The sequence below is a fragment of the Larimichthys crocea genome, chromosome XV (assembly GCF_000972845.2).
Source record: "Larimichthys crocea isolate SSNF chromosome XV, L_crocea_2.0, whole genome shotgun sequence".
Classification (NCBI taxonomy): Eukaryota; Metazoa; Chordata; class Actinopteri; family Sciaenidae; genus Larimichthys; species Larimichthys crocea.
In genome coordinates this window covers 14415909-14435778 of record NC_040025.1, presented here as the reverse complement: position 1 = coordinate 14435778, position 19870 = coordinate 14415909, and the positions used below count along the sequence as shown (strand labels likewise).

Genomic DNA, 19870 nt, shown 5'->3' with positions numbered 1-19870 from the left:
ATCTGTACCATATCCCCACTGGTACAAAAAACATTAGTTGAGGAATATAACATGGCATTTTGTATTCAGCATAAAGCAATATTTTTGCTTTTGTTAAAGACACCGTGAGAAATGTATGTTCTCAGGAAAAAAGCCGCTTATCAGTTAACCGTTAATCGACCGATAAGGTCAATCAACTAACGATTAATGAATGAATCGATAATTGCATCCCACGATGTTTTTTGCAAATGAACCCTTCAAAAAGAAATGAGACGTCTTCTAACAGGGAGGATTTACAGTGGGGTGAAGATCAGTTCATTCTATCGCTCTGATGGAGGTGAGGCAAGTTGGATCTCACTGTATACCTGTCAGTACAAAAATCAATCTCTGATCTCGATTTTATCATTAAAAAGAAACAGAACAAAAAAAAAAGAAAAACACAAGACGGTATTACATCAGTCAGTTTTGAAAAGACCAAACAGTCCTTTGAATAAGACTCCAAAGCTGAGGTGTAGTGCCTTCTTCCTGATTTAAACCAATCCTCTCTGGAAAGGTCAAAACCTTCCCTGCGGATCTTTACTGTTTTTCTCTTTGAAGAGCGAATGTTTAGTTCCAGAAGTCCTTTATTAACCTCGGAATCAACAAATACTGTTTTATGAGAAGAGGATGAGGATGCAGTGAAGTCAACAGAGCTCTGAGGTCAAGATAAAACGCTCCGCTAACAGCTTGACTGAGTCAGTAATACAAACATCTGTAGATACAGTGAGTAGGCCACTGTGTGTACATGACCTGACGGCAAACACAAACTCTACATCTGCATAAGAGGTAAATGGCCACATATCACAGCGCCATTAGGCGAAAAGTTTGTTTCTCCATTTTTGGATATATTTGTGATTAACATCAGTTTATCACCAGTTTCTCATGGATTAATGTAAACATTTAAAAAGCACTTACTGTATATCAAGGCGACCATTTTACCCACTAACAGATGTATTAAGTCAGAAAAGAGGATTCATCTAATGCGCTCACAACAGATCAGATGTTTGTGACATCATTAAACATCAAGCACATGTTGTTGTGTAGTTAAGAACTCACAAGTCTGTATGCTGGAAAACCCATTTTTAAAAGTAGTACAATAAGAACATCTCAGCTTTTCTCTTTGGATTGTTATATCACACAGGGACGGACTGGCAATCTGGCATACCGTGCATTTGCCCGGTGGGCCGACGTGCTATTTAGGCCGACAAGTCCCGATATATATATATTTAACGAGTAGATCACACACCCCAAACACACTCGGGCTTAGCGATGAGCAATGTGGGCCGCGCAGGAGCGGGGGGGCTGGTTCGGCTAGGGCGCACGGCGCATCTATGGCGCTATGGCGCGCGAGAAAAAAGTTCGCCTCGCGGGGAGGGGGGGTTGTTGTAGGCTGCTCTGGTCCAAAATGCCAGGGCCGATTTTTTGTCCCAGTCCGCCCATGATATCACATTATTACATTAATTTGGCAGATGCTTTTTTTTTTCAAAGCAAGTTACAAAAAGTGCATTCAAACTCAATAACAGTAATTTGCAAAAAAAACAAAACAGAAAATGAATAAAACATCAGACTGATCTTCCACAGAGTGCACACAAAATAGTATTCAGGAAAATAAATCAAAACAGAGATTTTGAGTCAGAAATAGGGATGTAAACAGTTAATCGATTAACCGGTTAATCGCCGGAAAGAATTTAATCGATTAAATTAAATTAATCGGGTTAACTGAATCTAGGGCCATTTTCCACAGGAGTTTTTTCAGTGAAGTTTCATGGTGTCGCCAGTTGAGGGCGCCATTGCTTAATCTAGGCCACAGCGAACGTACCTGAACGCAACGCGGCGACAGACCCGGAGTGAAGTATGGAGCATTTCAAACTAAGTAATGATGACAAAGACGCTCAGTGTAAACTCTGCGGTGCTACGTTTAAGTTCAGCAGCTCTACGAGTTCACTAAGATAAAACCTTCAAAACCTGCAGGCGTGCTGACGCGCTAGCAGTTAGCATTAGCCACTAAGAATTAAATACATGCTAATGCTAACATGCTAATGCTATCTGCACCTGTGTCTAAATAAACATGCTCAGCCTTGTCACTCTCAACATTTCTGCAGGAAATTGTTTAATAGAGGCCCTCTGATTTTCCTGTCACCTTCCTCAGGGATGATTGAAGCTGTGTACAGTACTACATGTTACTGTAAGTTTCCAGGTAATCTTACTGTGACCTTTCTCAGAACAAGGGAGATTATAAGTGGTGCTGCTAATGTTTCAAGTTTTTATCTAAGTACTTTACCATATAATTATATGTAGGCTTAATACTGTGTAGGCTAAGCCCATATTGTATAGCTTTAAAACAATATTTTATGTTGCTTAATGTTTCACATGCAACAGGTGAGCCAGTGCACAATTATTTTTTTTATTTATTTCAATTTTCTGTGCAGAATTTATTTTGGTTAAATGCCATATCTGTACCATATCCCCACTGGTACAATAAAACATTAGTTGAGGAATATAACATGCATTTTTGTATTCAGCATATAAGCAATATTTAGCTTTATGTTAAAGACACCGTGAGAAATGTATGTTCTCAGGAAAAAAAGCCGCTTATCAGTTAACCGTTAATCGACCGATAAGGTCAATCAACTAACGATTAATGAATTAATCGATAATTTGCATCCCTAGTCAGAAATCAGAGTTTTTTGCAAATGAACCCTTCAGAAAGAAATGAGACGTCTTCTAACAGGGAGGATTTACAGTGTGTGGTGGAAGATCAGTTCATTCTATCGCTCTGATGGAGGTGAGCAACCACAGGGCCTTTATAGTGACAGTGCAGCAAATCACCTGGACGCTGAGGAATGCAATGGTCACGACAAAGTACGTGTCTGTTTTATCATTCGACTATGATTTGAGTTTCATTGGTGCTGGATTCCTGCCATCTACAACACCGATGTGCATAGCCGATTTAGCATTTAGACCGAAATCATACATGGCCGTCAGTGTTAAATCGTGTTATTCATTGGCTGACGGCTGACTGAGGTAAATGTGCGCGTGTGTATGTGTTTGTGTGTGGTAGGTTAGTTTGATCAGATGCTAATCTCAGGCACCATGTCAGTTCACCTCTGACCCACTAAGTATTACAGCCACACAACCTGTCACACTCCACTGCAGTACAATGGGATCAAACACACCGACACACTCAAACACATGAAGGCGCTCACACATTCGCACAAACACGCCACCAACCGTTGTTTCTGTGCTGGCATGCATGCACAGGCATACAGAAGAAAAAAAAAAAACACACCCACACTGACAAATATAAACACGCAAACATCATCTGTCTTTTTGAAGAATCTGTAAGTTTACATAACAGGTCTGATTGCTGCCGAGTACACAAAATACTCCAATTATGGCAACACTTCTGTCAGAGTGTGAATCTGCTTGCTACAAAGAGTTATTGAGCTGCTGTCCCTTTCATGTGGTGCCGCGTCAACATTCAACAAGATATCATTTCACAGGAATGAGATGTGTGTATGCTTTTTATGAGTATAAAAGAAAACATTCTCATAAATTCTGGCATGGCGAGAGTCTGCCCTGGCTTGTAAGCCTGGGAGAAGGGGGAAAAAAAGGGAGAAAAAAGACAGCACGGCCTCTGACTTGGCACCCAAACAGGAATAGAGGGATATTTTACACCCATAAATCACTCTCCCTTAATTCATCCCTTTATCCTGTGGGACAAAGTACAGGCAGGCCCTTTGCTAGGGAGTTGCTAACAATACTGTGGATGCTCACAGGGAGGTAAGAGAGTGGAATTACCATTACTGTAGATGTTAGCAGTGTAAATACAGGGTACAAGTAGTATATTACAACCACTGCAGAATGGTTGTTAGAGTAAATTCTTTTAATTCTTTTTGTACAATAAAAAAGTGTTTTGATGTTCGCATTCAACAGTAAAAGCTTGTGAGAAAAAGTACCTGTTATTATTTGTTTTATGATTTATCACTGTCTGTGAAATGACGGTTTGTGTTTGTGCTTATTTTAGAGCTTGGCACAGGAGTTGCAGCGTGTGCACGTCTGTTATGATGCAGATAACGATGAAATATTGATGGCTGTCTGCAGTCCAAACACATACCAGACTAGCAATCTTCAGTTGCCTTGTACAGAGCTCGCATCAACACGTTGCTTCAACCATGAGTTGTATTTTGTTTTGTTTATTCTAGATTATAATATAATATTTAGAGGCCGATGACAACAATAGCCCAAACGTATTTACAAAAATGACCAACCCTGCAGACCACACACACACACACACACACACACACACACACACACACACACCTTCTGTTGTTATCTACACAGTATCACTTTCTATGTTACCATAACTACGTCACAATACTGACCTCTCCATCAGGCCTCTGGTTCTGGTTCAGGCCGTGGTTAGCAGGCTGACTCTGGCACAGTTTCTGGGGCTGCAGGACTAAAAGTTTGTCCTTTAACTCTTGGTTCTCCTTCCTCATCTGTTCCAGCTCTTCCAGCCGAACCCTATCCTCCCGCTCCTTCTGGTCACGTAGACTCTCAATCACCCGCTCCTGAGATATGGAGATAGTAAAGAAGGAAAAATAATGCTTGGTGAGAAGTATGTGTAAGAATATAATAAAGAGCTACTGCTCATCTGCATAAAAACTTGACTAGATTTAGGAAATGTTGTAAAATGTTGTTTTGCTTCCAGTGGGCAAAAGATTGTCAGGCCTGTGTGATTACAGTTCTTTCCTATCATTATTGAAAACTTTGAGCCAGTCTCCTGCTGAATAGGCTTACAAGCATGGTTCGCAAAGTGAGGCCAAAGACAAACTCATAAATGCCCATCATAAATAATAGCACCATAAATAATAGTAGGGACATGAGGAGATCAGAGCCAAGTAGAGCAGAGAGAGCGAGGGAGGAAGGAAGAGTTGAGGGACAGAGACAGATTTATTGAGAACAGATTGGACAGTACTGTAGATCACTTGCTGACAGCTCTGCATTGCCTTCTGATAAACCAAGTTGGAATGTTTATGTCATAATTTTCTTTATTCTCCAATCACATCGGACAGCAGGAGGACCATGGCTTTGGGCATTGGCCTGAGACCAGGACCACACCATGGGTGGTGGAGCATTCAAGGTGTGTGTAGTAGGTGCGTGTTAAGGTGTATGTGTGTGTGTTTAGGTGTGGACTGAAGTGATTATCAAGGTGTTTACTCAGGTGTTTATTTAGGCACAGAGCACAGCTCAGCAATGAGGCTTTACGATGTGGCATCGCCGCATGATTGGCAGTTTTAAACCCCTGGGTAATTGGACAAATACACCCACTAACTAGACCTGGCACAGTAACACACTACATAGTGGGCTTTGGAAGAGAGGGCAAGAGAAAGAGAGAAATAAAAGAGAGGGAGAGAGACCACATAGTTAATAGGTCCTGGGTGTTTTCCCCACATTATGAAATATCTCTAGGATGTTTGGGGTTTAGGGAAAGAGACCAGGATGTGATAATAAAACCTGCCTCTATGAGGCGTGTGTGGAGCACACGTAAACACAACAAAAACTCTCTCTCACACACAAAACATCACAGAGATGCGCGCACACACACACACACACACACACACACAATGCCCCAGCCTGTTAATTAGAACCACAGTACTGTGGCTAGCGACTGGCTCCAAGAGCAGGTTTGTGACAGGGTGTGTGATTAGCAACACACACACTTGCTCTTGTAAACACATTACACACACCCTGTGTTGACCACAAAGTCTGAAAACCTCGCCAATGTTCTCCTCATCACAGCTGAATAATATGTAGGCTGCATCAGAAGTGGTTTCTGGGTAAACAGATGGGCCGAGGCAGAAACGGGATTTACAGTTTATTGTGCCATTATGCTATTCATTTCAAAGTCTGCCGGCAACAAAAACAAATTTAGGTGATAAAAGATCATTTTAAGCGAAAACATCTATGTCCTGTGTTGGTCCGTGTGTTGCAAAGGGAATGAAACACACATCAGCCAAAATCCTGTCTATAATAGACTGATTTCTGAGCACAATGTAAACAATTATTGAATGAATGGATATAAATTCAGGGAAGAACAAGGAAATAAAATTCAACGCAATAAAAGAAAATAACAGCTGCCTGACACACACACACACACACACACATCCATGTATACCTCAAGAACTCAAGCACTCCTGTGTCTGGCTCAACCTAAGCTGCTTTCCTATGGTCAGTGTTGAAGCCTGACAGCATGACATAGTGTGAGAAATTAAGTGACTCAGCATTATTTTGCATCTAGCCAACAGTAAGCAGTACAGTCACAGCTGAAAAAAAGGAAATTTTGAAATTGTGACTCGAAAGATTTGAAATCGTTTGAACGTCACCTTTCGATGTCTACACAGCATTAGCTCAGGCAGAGTGCTGAAGTTGCACTTGCTTTGGCTTTCTGGCATCAGCTGTTTGCCATACGCTTCACAATGACTGACTCATGCACAGGTGTGGCTAGTAACATCCAATCACAGACATGCAGGTGTGCAGCACAGGCGCTCATGCCAACGGCCATTTGCTGCCACAGCTGACCTGACACAATCCGTCCTTTCTCATTTTCGATGATCTGATTAGAAGCAAGTAATTGCAGTCATCTTCTGCAGCCCTTCCAAGAGTTGTGGTCAGGCTGCTGTCCATCAGCCATCGGTTGTATTATAACGCTATTAGTATCATGCCATATGTTCACCTGAGTTTACCCAGTATAATTGAGTTAGGGGAATTGCAACATGCTGTTGCTTCACATTGCTTATGCACATTATTGTTGAGGATACTGTTAGTATCCTGCCACATGTTTATTTGAGAGGAGCCAAGATTTTGGCTGAGCTACTTGTCAGATGAGGAGGGCTTTGCTAGCATTCAAAGTAAATTGCAACACAGATACAGGATAGCGGATTGCAGTGGCTCTGGTGTTTGGTGGGGTTATAATGCTATAATACGTATTAAGCAGGAGGCAATCATTTTGTTTTGGGGGATTAGCTCTCTCAGCAGAATCCTCACCACTGTTTGGATTCATTCTTTTCTGCCAGATCTAACTGTGTAATAATATGGTATAAACGGTCAATATATTGACTCTGTCTCTGTTAGTTCAGAGAGAGCACTGAAGTTACGCTTGTATAGAGTCACTGCCATTAGGAGTTTGCAATATGCTTCATAATGATTGGCTCATTCACAGCTATGCCTAGTAACATCCAATAATATTCATACAGGCATTTACGTCACAGAATACTCGCCACTGTTCAGATTCATTGGAAGCTCTCTCAAACATGCAGAGTCTTGTCTGCCAGGTCTAACTGTATTACTATTTGCTAGGATCAAATAAAATTGTACCATTTGCTAGGATCAAATAAAATGGTCTGTTCTTTGACGTAAATGTCTGACTGAAACAGCTCTTATTTCCTCTCATGTGTCGCTCTAGATGCAACACTCCAATTTTGTCATGGAAGCTCTTATTTTCTGTATGCACTTAGCATGTCAGAGGACAAGTAACACACTAAAGATGCAAAGAGAAACACAGAAATACAGGATAACAAACGCAAAGGCATACACAGACAGACATAGGGTATGCACATGAGAACTCATAAAAATGTGGCCGTGTGGAAAACACACAGTACAGCTGGACATCCACATCTGTCCTAACGGGGAACTCTACAAATTCTTAAGCAGCCATTGCCAACAAAAAGTAAACCAGCATCCATCTTTTAGCCTGCAGTGCAAACAAACATGTAAATGGGAACCATTTTTTAGCCCACAGCACCAAATCAATCGTGTGTTTTTTTGGGTTTTTTTTGCAACATGCAACAAAGCTAAGCAAGATCAAGTCACTCTGAAATCAAGCCAGTCAGTTCAAGGCAGAATGTATATACTGCCAGACTAGGATTTGACATCTCCATGGTCATGCTCAGTTCAGTATATAACATTGAATCTGCCCTGCGTTCAAGCCTGTCTTCAATTAGAAATCACTGGCACCACTTTGTAGCCATGAGTGCAAATTCATAAACACATGGCTAAAGACCAGTGCAGATAAGAAAAAAAAAAACACCATTTGCATTAGCATTCCAGCTTCCTAAAGTCACGTATTTACTCAGAAACACTGAAAACTCAATGGGTAAATAGTCGATATTATTAAAAGCAATGCAAAACGCCACAGTGGCCAGCAAGACTGTTCATCTTTTAGTGTTAGTGGCGGCATGCTAGCTCAGCAGTGGTGAGGTGGCGCTTTATGGAGACCAGCTGCTCTCTCATGTTGCCAGAAAACAGCAAACACTGAATGTTTACGGTCAACATCCAGTCCATTCACTCATCCGTCCACCCATGTGCAATAAGTCTGCTTAGTGGACAGCTGCAACTTTAGGATTTTATGCTGTGTGTCTTCCTATGGATGCGTACAGTACTGTGCTCGTTATACTATTACCAGTTGGTAAAATCCAGTTTTAAAAAAGCAAGATGTTATCACCGTATTTCCCAATATTAAAGACAATTAACAAGCTTTTTCTATTAGACTAAACACAGCCCATTGAGACTTTATAGTGCATCGACTCCACACTGTCTCTCTCATTATGTTAACTCATGGTCACTGTTGCTACTTTTTTTTTCTCCAAAATGTGCACAGCTGTGTTATCGGTTACTGTATTTCCCTTGCCAGCTCTGTTCTTTCTCTTTTTCTTTCATATGACTTACAGAAGTTACTAATTTTTTACTCTGCCTCCACCCTTGCATTCCTTGACCTTTCCCTCCCTTAATTCTGAGGCCACCTCTTCGATCAGGGCTGTGCCTCTTCTGCCATTCCACTTTTCCATCCCTCCATTCCTCCCCCTTTCAAAACTTCTATCCTCCCCTTATTCTATAGATCATTCCCTCCCTATGTTCAGCACAGTTACAGACAGGGACTAATCCTCTGTCTATGTTCACCTTAGACCTTCCCTTCTCACAGTGCCTCCTTCTCTCCCTCACTGTTTTCACAGAGGACCTCATCTAGTGTGGCCCAAGGTCTATAAATTAGGAGGCTGTGTCAGTAAATTATTGCAGTGAGTCACAGCAAAGCACGCAAGTTAATTAAGAGTATGCTGTATACCAGCTTCCTGAAAGACCAGTGTGCCTCAATGGGTAAAAATTTCCAGACGATGTGGTGGTCTAATGGTTTCATGTTGTGAGTTTTCGCTGTCTACACCTAACAAACAAGTTTTAGTCTCTTCATTATTAGTCCAGCAACTATTCCAACAGTGCTACATCTATCCACCTCGAACCTCACCTCAAGTCTCTTTCCTCAGCAGTTGCTGTTAGCTTTTCTTGACCTACAACTTCACTTCTGGCTTTTTTAACAAGGCTATCCTCATCCACTCTTCCTCCCTCCGTCAGCTCTGTACCTTTTCTGATAAAGCTTCCTCCAGTGTGGCCAGGGCTGTGTCTGTGTTGCTGGAGTCAGTTTGAAGGCCCTGGACTCGTTCCCTCAACCCAACCAGCTGTTTGTCCTTATCCTTTAACTGCTCCAACAGGTTCTCAATCTGGAGAAAGAAAGACAGACACAGGGAAAGAGAGGAGCTGAGGTTAGGAGCATGTTGATGTGAACCAAGCATATAAACAAACACAAAAATTAAAACAATCATGGGCAGAAACCTGAAAGGTTATGTAGCGTTTGTACAATGTATCCAACTGTACTAACATGCCTGGAGACCTTGTGGTACCAAAGTATCTTGAAAAGGAATACCCATTAACCGCTGATTCATCGAGAAGATGAATCCAGACACAAAATGTGTGCTCAGCCTCTGGCTACATTCTCCGATTTCCTGCTGTAATGTCTTCCACTCTGGCCTGGCATCTCAAAGATGAGCAGCAATGAAAGCCTCCACTGTACAGCTTGGGTCAAGACAATTATGGTTCGATAAACGAAAAGAGAAGAAGTTCATTCTACTGCACAGCAGAAGACTTAGTGGAGAGGTGAAAACAACATTAGACATTAGATAGCGCGACCAAATCAGCTTCAGTACCAGTCCATTAGTATTATACTTTGAGTTAATTCAGCACATTTGACTTACTGGACTGTGTCTCTGCGTCTGCCGTTCTGTGGCTAACCTCATGTCACTAAAGTGGTGGTGTAATAGCCAGTTGTGGTGTTCAACAGCCTTTATCTGATGAACATCCGCAAAACAGAACACAAACACACACACAAAGACACACAGGCACAAACACAAAGTGCTCCGGGCTATACCAAACAAAACACTAGCAGATGCAGCTGGAGTAGGACACAGTGCAATGTAATAAAACTCCAGAGGTCTACAAATTAGTTACAAAGGGACATCTGGTGACTGGACATGGTGTCTTGCTTTTGGCTTATAATTTCAACAAGCTCACTTCTTTCAATACTGAATTAATATAATCTTGGTAAAAAAAAAAGGAAGTTTAATTAGAAAAGTTTATGAGACTCCCAGAGGTACGTTGAGACTTATACAGATGACATAGAGGATCTATAATATTTGATGTTGTCTCCAGCTCAGTCTTCTTTAGTGGTTTTTCGACAGACAGACAAAGCACCATTCAGTCACTGCTGCAACGCATTAATACCACATTTGACCCGAGTGGTCCTTTCTCAGATCAGGGCTTGTGCTGTACAAAGGAAATGCACATGTACTGAAAAGAATTCATTATTTAATGAACATGAGAATCCAATAAAAACAAGAAAAGCACTCCAGGCCATCGAGAGACCACATTTTAACAGAAATTGTGACAGGGTAAAAAATGTCCAGTGGGGAGAATAAGCTGCATTCCAGTCATGGGTACATAGATAGATAATGTTCAAATCTCCACAGCTATTTTGCAAATGAATCCAATTACACTGTAGACTTTGGTGTTCTCTGCTCCCTGGAGGGCAAGGATTCAAAGGAGCCATCTTGGTTTTTTGGCAATGTGGGGAAAGTGTATGTGTGGGGGGTGGGAAAATGCAGCTAGGACCCTTCGGCAAATCTTGATAGGTTAATGACAGTCATTACACAACCAAGCTAAAGGCTCTGATAGGTCAGTCCAGGAGCGATAGGAACATTAAACCCTTCAGGGAATGATGGGAAAGCTTCACACTACCAAAGTTAGATAAAATTCCCAGCAATTCATGATCGTTAGATGGGATTTTAGGGCAGACACTGTGAGAGAGAAAGGAACTGAGGGAGGCGACATTAATCTGGGTTTCCGCGTTTATTCTCTTATGTTCCTCCTTATTTTAAGTGTGTGGGCTGAAGAGGCACTTTTCACTTATTTTCCAAGGGTTGTCGGCACTTAAATACCAAAGCTAGTTATAAAGCAAGTAACATTCATGATCTCCACGTCATGAAGCAGCGGTGAACCCCCCTCACAAGAACAACGGTGGAACATTCTTATCTCTACATGCAGTAAACACAAGAGGAAGTACAAACAAACCATATATCTGGCTTTGGCCTCTAGCTGTAGCAATTCAGTAGCTTTGACATACTCTGTTCACCTAAATACACATCGAAACATATACACAAGCACTCATGCACACCCTAGCTCCCTGTCCCTACGGGCGCCACATGGCCCTGTTTCAGGTCGGCTTGAGCATGTCGCCTCTGGTCTTAGATAAATGATTACATTCTTCACTAGCCTTAAGTTTGCTTTGGCCTGGTCGCACAAAATAACAAACCCTCGATGAAATATTTAGCCTCATCACTCGGCCTTCTGTGAAATTGTGCATAAAACCTTTAGCGCAACTTTAATGCTATATCTGTAGATGAGAACAAGCCGCCTGAGCCGGGGATATGGGAAAGAGGGCAAGGAATTCTGTCAGAGTTCTCAAAGTCAAAACATATGAAGAGAAATGCCTTTTGTGTACAGGCGAGGCGCAGGGTAGCCATATGCCTTTCTGGGAGAGAAGGAGGCCTCCCTTCCAGTAGCTCAATTGTTATGATGAGAACAGCAGTCATTCATTTTATCTCTCAGTGTATGAGGCTACCTCAAACTATACTCCTGCATCTCTCTCGCTCTCTCTCGCTCTCTCTCTCTCTCTCGCTCTCTCTCACATACACACACACACACACACACACACACAAAGACACGCAGCTAGACACACACACAGGCTTTTATCATTAAACCACTGTGCATATGTCATCCCACTCTCCAACCACACACACCTCCCGCTGAAGCAGACCACCTACGATAGGCAACTACCATGACTCTATGGGCCAGGCACTGCGGTGTGGACTGTCTGTCTCATTGAGTGTGTATCCTCCTGAGAAACCATGACGTCTGTCTCAAGTACTCTCCCACACACATGGCTCCCCACTGTTTACAGCCATACTGTTTTGACTCTGATAACTTTATCAACTAGCTGATAGGAGGGGGACCAGATTCCCCTTAAAGGTGGGAGTGTTGATGCGCAGTTACCTTTTACTGACCTTGACTTTGCACATGGTATCAACTGTTGTACCTCCAAGATACTGATGAAGTATGTGAAAACACTGGGAGGATGTAGGATGTAGAGGCATCATTACTAATGTTTTTTACTTGTCAACAAAAGAGTTGTTGTAGTTGATCAGCTAATTATGTTTCACATAATCCTGTTTAAAAAATGCAGAGACGTGCTTTACAGCTGGTGTTTTATTGCAGTACCAAAAAATACACTGTGTATGAAGTGTAAAAATTATGGGAACAAAGTCCACAAATGAATCATTATAAACTTGGAGCAGCTGGCTACAGCCATATAGTTTATGACTATATCAGCTGGTTTATGAAACTAGTGGATTAAAAATGGCTTGTGATATTGTCATCAGTGAAGCAAAACATAATGACATTGGCATTTATTCATTCTTAAATGAGTGTCAAATATATAAAGCGTGTGTGTTCAGGGGAGGTCAAAGTCTCAAACAATAGATGACTTATATTTATGTAAAATGAAAAAGTTAATAGCTGTCAACAAAACAAATTTGAATCTAGTTCAGTCAGCGTTGAAATCCTTTGAAAGCCTTGGAGCTGCATTGTGTTCGCAGTCTGTAGAGTATGATCATGATTAGGGCAAGCTGAGTACTAATGTAATGGGGGAGAAGTTAGTGAAATAGTATCAGCCCCTGTGTCTCTGGCGAAAAATCTTGATCTAAAAGCAGCTTGTTCCGGAGCAGAACCACAAACCCGGTCGACCCGTCTGTCTTCCATCCAAACTAAGAACTAGAACTCTATGGCCTCCAGAGGAATCATTTCTTCACAACACAAAGGAAACCAGCGTGGAGCTTGACCACCATAAAAATACAATCATTTGTATTTTTAAAACTCTTTTGGACCAATAAAAATACCAAACAATTATTGGTCACCCTTTCTGAAAGGCAACTCATTTCTCTGTGCTTGTCATCACCTCTGAAAATATGACAGGGACAGTTGTAAAAACCCAGAGATCCTGGCATCGACATGTATGTGCATGCATGTACACACAGACGCACAAAGCCACACATAAATACACGCAGGGACACTAACCGCGAACTGAACAATATGTAGTAACACAGCATGTACTTCTCCAGAGAAATCTAGGTCACAGTCAGGCAGGAACACGATGAAAGACGACATACTGCTACTCCGAGGATCTACATATTAAACTTGGGATTTTATGATGTTTGTGTGTGTATGCAAATGTGTGTTACAGCATACTAAAACAACTACACCTGCATACTCTTTCCATCTCCTGCCATCACAGTTTGTTGATTCTCAGATTAATAATGGACTTCCTCCTTCTGAGGAGCACTCAGATGTGGCTCTTCAAAGAGAAACTCAGTTTGGTCATGAAGCTCAGGGTAGACATGACCTTTTCAGTATGAGGAGGGTGTGCTTGCACTTCATTTAACCCCTGTCCCACTACCATCCCTTCTCCGCCTGTGAAACAGAGCAACACTGGGCAGCACCGGCCGACTGTGGAAGCACTGATACTGTGTGAGCTGGCGCCCCCATGTGGCAACTTTTTGCAACAGGCCCATTTATCCGCTTATGACAACTCCCAAGTAAAATGAAAAAAACTGTGTTTATGTTATGTTTTGGTCTTTCAAGTACTGTGTGTCACTCTGCTGTGTGAAGACAGCAGCGTGACGCACAGCCACAGAGTTCCGAAACTTATTTGAATATGTGAACTGCCTATTTTAAGAGATATGATACTTGTAATTTTACAGACATGAGATTTTACTTGTACAATTGGGCAAGGAACTCACCTTCTAGACGCTACCTCATTATAAGTGTATAAATGGAGCAGCTAAACATTAAATTGTCAGGAAACATTATCCCACTCAAATGGGGTTAACTACTTGAAAGGGAACTGCCACCATACACTCATAGCTGTGAAGTCCCCACCAGGTCTCTGTTGAGTCGACTGGCAAGGAATGTAAGGGGACAATGTGACACAGAGACCCTCAAAGCAGAAAATGACACCTCTCCCCTGTTCCCCTCAAATGACCTTCCTGATGTCATGCTGCTTTGCTCGAGGAGTCATTACTCATCTGTTATCGACCATAACAACGCACGGAGCACAATGACTTCATAAGACGAGTGGTGCCCGAGAGAGGGAGGAAAAGAAGGGAGGGTTCATGAAGCACAATGCTCAGGTTCTGAAATCATCCACACATTTCTTAACAAGGAAAAGTAAAGATCGTTCTTTAAGTCTGTCACGGAACAGTTCTGTTTTTTTGTTATTTTTGCTCCTCAAAGAGAACAAAAGATAGCCGATGAACGAAGGCCAGCACTTTGTCTGTATAAGAGCGCTGGGTACAGTTGTACAAAAAACATATTCTGCTACTGTGTACCTACATGTATGCCAGCACGTCTCTCTATATCTGCTGTGCTGTTTTCTACTGAACCTTTTTTTGTCTCCAAACCAAAAAAGGACCAGCATTGACAGGCCAAACGGGCAGGTCCACGCCTATCCTACAGCCAAAAAAAGATTTGTCAAAGTGGAACTGGGCGCAAATGAAACAGACAGAATTTTCTACGGGTTTCACTGCGATTAGACTGAGGCCTGTGACTCTCACAGCAGCTTCGTCTCCATTGCCTCAACGTTCATTTTGCTCCTAACCACCGGTGGCTGTTTAGAAATACAAAGGTGCTCTGTGTCCACACACAGTCTCATTTGAATGCATGCACACAGATGCATAAATATACACAAAAGCAGAAAGAAATATACTTTATGATTACAGAGAAACAATCATAGAGAACAAAGATGAACACACATGATGGGCCTTGAAGTTGCCTTGTATATTTTTACAAACAAGCAACTTGTGCAATGACACGACCTTCATCATAGACCTTAAATATAAATAAAAAATTATGGCACAAGCTTATAAAGATTGAATTAAAAAAGCAGAACACCCACAAAGAAAGAAAATGGTAAGAAATTATGTTAAATAGGCCGAAAAAGAAATCAGAAAACTGTTCTCCAGAACAAACACACATTATTTAGTAGCCAAAGTTTTCGGGTTTCTGCTTCACAAAGGTTATAATTTAACAACAAATTACAGATATCATAAATATAATTTCATTTATGGAATGCCACATGAAAGAAGTCAATTGCACCATATGAAACTGCTTGCTGAATAAACTTTAGGAGGGGGCCAAGACTGCAGATACGATCATTTAAACAGATGAGTGCAGCTGCCATCATCAGCAAGGTGGCGAGGAGGTAAGGGTTTACCCAATTATTTTAACATTGCGTGTAGGCTAAAAGCAAATTACAGTCACGTTCTGCATAAGCTAAAACACAGCCTACCTCAACTTGTCGGCATTTGTTTGCTCTTAATAACAGGAAAAAGCCCTAACCTAAGTCACTAAACTAAAACAGTCCTTTACAAATAAAGTTTTGCAAAAAAGGAAAAAATCACAGCTCACTCAAAGAGAAATGCCAAAGTGCAAACTTAACCTTTTCCTCTCATAACCACCTCATCAGAAATACCTAGAAATCCTAAAAAGTAATCATCTCTTTCCATTATTGCCTGTTTTAGGACTGAGTACAAACACAGACAGAAGCAGTGTGTGCAGTTATTTCCATAAGCTGCAATGAATCTTTCTTTATGATTCCACAACTAGTGAACAAAAATAGAAAGCCTGTTTAAATATGCCTATATCAATGAAGAGAACAGTTAGATTACTTATTAAAATATAACACAAATCTTGGACTTGTGTAAACTCCAAAAAGTCCAAAATAGAGCCTGAAACAAAAATATGTTTGTATGTACTTGAATGCACTTGCATAAGAACGCACATATACAAACAGGAAATCATATCCACTTGTCTAATTATGTGCGTCCACTGTAACATGTGGCTTATTCTGATTATACAGTACTGATCTCTGAGGAATTCACACAGACACACGCACAATCCCACCACGATTATTATCATGAATATCGGACCAGGTTCAGGCAATGGGGGCTGCATATAGCACTCAGACATATGACAAGCAGACATCCTCCCCCTCTCCCCCACACATTCCACCAGAAAGTCATTCACACAGAGACCCTCTGCTGCATTCATACATATCAAACAGACACCAGCACGCACACACACACACACACACACACACGTGTGTACACTTACACACACACAACACAGATGCAGACATGCACGCGGAGGATGACAGAGGAACAGCGAGAAAGACGAAGCGAGTGTTGTTTTCGTAGTGATTTCTCCTGGTCGACCACAGAGCAAAATGAGCACGGAGAGACTCCTGCAGACCCAGAGCTGTTCAATGAAGACAGATTGCACTTGTGCAAGCTTGGCTGTACGTGAGTGTGAGTGTGTCTGTGTGTGTGCCGGCCAAGTTGATCCACGTCCATGCTCTTTAGGCTCAAGACCCTATCTCTGCCCCCCTCAGCTGCGGAATGCTGCAGTGATTGCTGGGTAATTACCCTGACGCTTTATTCCTCTGCTCCCAGCACCATTAGTATTAATTCTTTTTTCTCCTCTTTAGAGAGAGGGAATGGGAGCCTTTTGATCTGACAGAAAGAAAGAAAGAAAGAAAGAAAGAAAGAAAGAAAGAAAGAAAGAAAGAAAGAAAGAAAGAAAGAAAGAAAGAAAGAAAGAAAGAAAGAAAGAAAGAAAGAAAGAAAGAAAGAAAGAAAGAAAGAAAGAAAGAAAGAAAGAAAGAAAGAAAGAAAGAAAGAAAGAAAGAAAGAAAGAAAGAAAGAAAGAAAGAAAGAAAGAAAGAAAGAAAGAAAGAAAGAAAGAAAGAAAGAAAGAAAGAAAGAAAGAAAGAAAGAAAGAAAGAAAGAAAGAAAGAAAGAAAGAAAGAAAGAAAGAAAGAAAGAAAGAAAGAAAGAAAGAAAGAAAGAAAGAAAGAAAGAAAGAAAGAAAGAAAGAAAGAAAGAAAGAAAGAAAGAAAGAAAGAAAGAAAGAAAGAAAGAAAGAAAGAAAGAAAGAAAGAAAGAAAGAAAGAAAGAAAGAAAGAAAGAAAGAAAGAAAGAAAGAAAGAAAGAAAGAAAGAAAGAAAGAAAGAAAGAAAGAAAGAAAGAAAGAAAGAAAGAAAGAAAGAAAGAAAGAAAGAAAGAAAGAAAACGTGGCCACCCGGCAGGGTCCGCAGCAGCCGTGTGTCAACCTGTAGTTTCTGACCCAGGCCCACTTTACAGTCATCTGGTCAGAGAGCTCAAATACATCACACGGTCATATGGTTCAAACTCAGGGTCAAACTGTGACTTCCTTTCATATGAGCACGTTCCACAGAACCGACAGCCTGTCTCAGATCTTACAGTATGAAATACTAACGCTTGGCTGCCAACAGGTTAGGTCAAAACAGGTCAGCCTGAGTTATGGCTTGTGTCATCATCAGGATTCAGACTAGGTCTAAGTTCTTCATCAAGTCGGAAAGTCATCAAACACGTCTTGATTTCTTGCATACGTGTTGTGGTCAGGAAGAAGACAGACTTGAATAGCTGGAGCCTGACATATGGCCCAACACTGGGTTTGTCTTGACTGATGTGTAGCCTGGCTCCAATCAGCCAGCCTCGGGCTCTAACCATTAACCCCGGCTGATTGCTGATAGGAGCAGAGGGGGATACAGGGGGGCCTATCACAGGGTGTTTACCGGAACCTCCCCAGCTCCAACGGGCTTATCTGCAGCCATGTCTCTGCACTGTGATTGGTCAGATGGAATCCATTAGGATGAAAGGCATTGGTGGCCTCATCACAGATCTATCAAGATCACACACACACACTCACATGCAGAAACACACACATGCAGTAAATAGTTATCTATAAGGATCTCTGAGACATACAGCCGTTGCACACAAACAATTGCTCACCTGGAATACTTAACACTACAAGCTTCAAGTGTCAGAGCCAATGCAATTTGATAATTTCGGGATGAGCAATGCTTCCTGACCTGGTGCTGCCACACATATTGTACATGCTGCTGATCAGGGGAATGCATATAGACAAATTCAGACACTGATTTAATTCTGCAGGTTCACTGCAAAACATCAGGTGACAGTTCCATGCAAAAACATCATAGATGTTGTGTTTATACTTATAAACTACAATTATAACAACTGCATCGGTTAGAGTTGAGTATCTTTTGGGATGTTTTAATAGAAGTGTCTATAAAGTACAGCTGAGTTTCGGTACTTATTTCAATTCCATAGCTTGGGGAATATAAACCTGTTTACAATTTCGAAAATGTCCCACACTTCTCAGTGCATCAGTGTTCAGTGTTGCCTAACTGAAGTAGCAGCACAATAACTTTGCTAAGATAACACAGAAGTTTCCTAATAAAAACAGGAAGTATCTGACCAAAACAAAGAAAGAAGAAAGACATTTGACAGTTGTTGATACTCGGTGCATTTCAGTCAGTATTTAAATGATTCCCAGCCCTTGTAATGGTTTGTCAACGGACATAATGAACTTTTAAAGCGACACTTACATGACTGTGTGAGCAAGTAGTTTAAAATTAGAGAGAGAGATCATTGTCTGTCATGCACATCTGCATACAAAAGCAGGAAGCAATGCTCATGTTTGTTTACAGTACATTTCCACACACACACACACACACACACACACACACACACACACACACACACACACACACACGACACACACCCACACCCACACCCACACCCACCCACACACAGTAAACACTGTGCCAATGCTGGACTAATATTTTCCTTTCTATCAACATGCACCACTTCCCCTCGCTATCCACATGCATCAAACTCAAAAGTGCCAGTGTTGTTTTGGGGCGGTGTATAAAACATGTGGGAGGAGGAAGAATGATTTTTTTTTTTTTTTTAAATATGGTCAGCATAAGTTTGAAAAACTACAGTAGTTTTCTCAAATGAATATGATATTAATATAAAACTCATTAGACACAGACGGTTTGCATCTGTTGATTCAACAAGGGACCTGAACATAGAGTGTGTTTTAGAAAAAAAATTTAAGCTCTAAGAAATTAGGTAAAAATGGAGAGACAGGAGAGCAGTTGCTCCACAGAGAGTGAGAGATCAAAGTGGGGGAGAGGAAACAGAGGAAATGTAGAAGGCCGGGGAACATCTCTATCTCTATATCACCCTTGCTCTCTCTACTTTTCTTTGCAATCAAAGGCCATGCCGTGCTGATGACACCAGGCCAGAGCCAGCGATGACACCAGGCCGAAAAAAGTGCCGAAAGAGTCTGGCAGAGCGTGCACTGAAACAGAGCTGGGTTTCCCTGAGAAAGTTTGGGGGAGACCTGCAAGACTCTATCATAACTAACAGAGATTCTGACACACAGGGGATCCTTCTGTATAGACACACACACACAAACATATACACATATGCTCAATGCAGCCCAAGCAGACGTAATCGAATCT

At 41.4% G+C, this 19870-nt stretch overlaps 1 protein-coding gene across 1 annotated transcript in view; it reads right to left on the bottom strand.

The window, feature by feature from the left end:
* Positions 1–19870, bottom strand: part of LOC104933184 (ERC protein 2-like) — a 156292-nt gene that overhangs the window by 95120 nt on the left and 41302 nt on the right. Inside the window, exons 8-9 of the mRNA XM_027288591.1 lie at positions 9435–9572; positions 4404–4592 (exon numbers count right to left, since the gene is read on the bottom strand). Of these exons, the coding sequence (XP_027144392.1) occupies positions 4404–4592; positions 9435–9572 (327 nt within the window). The remainder of the gene's footprint in view (positions 1–4403; positions 4593–9434; positions 9573–19870) is intronic.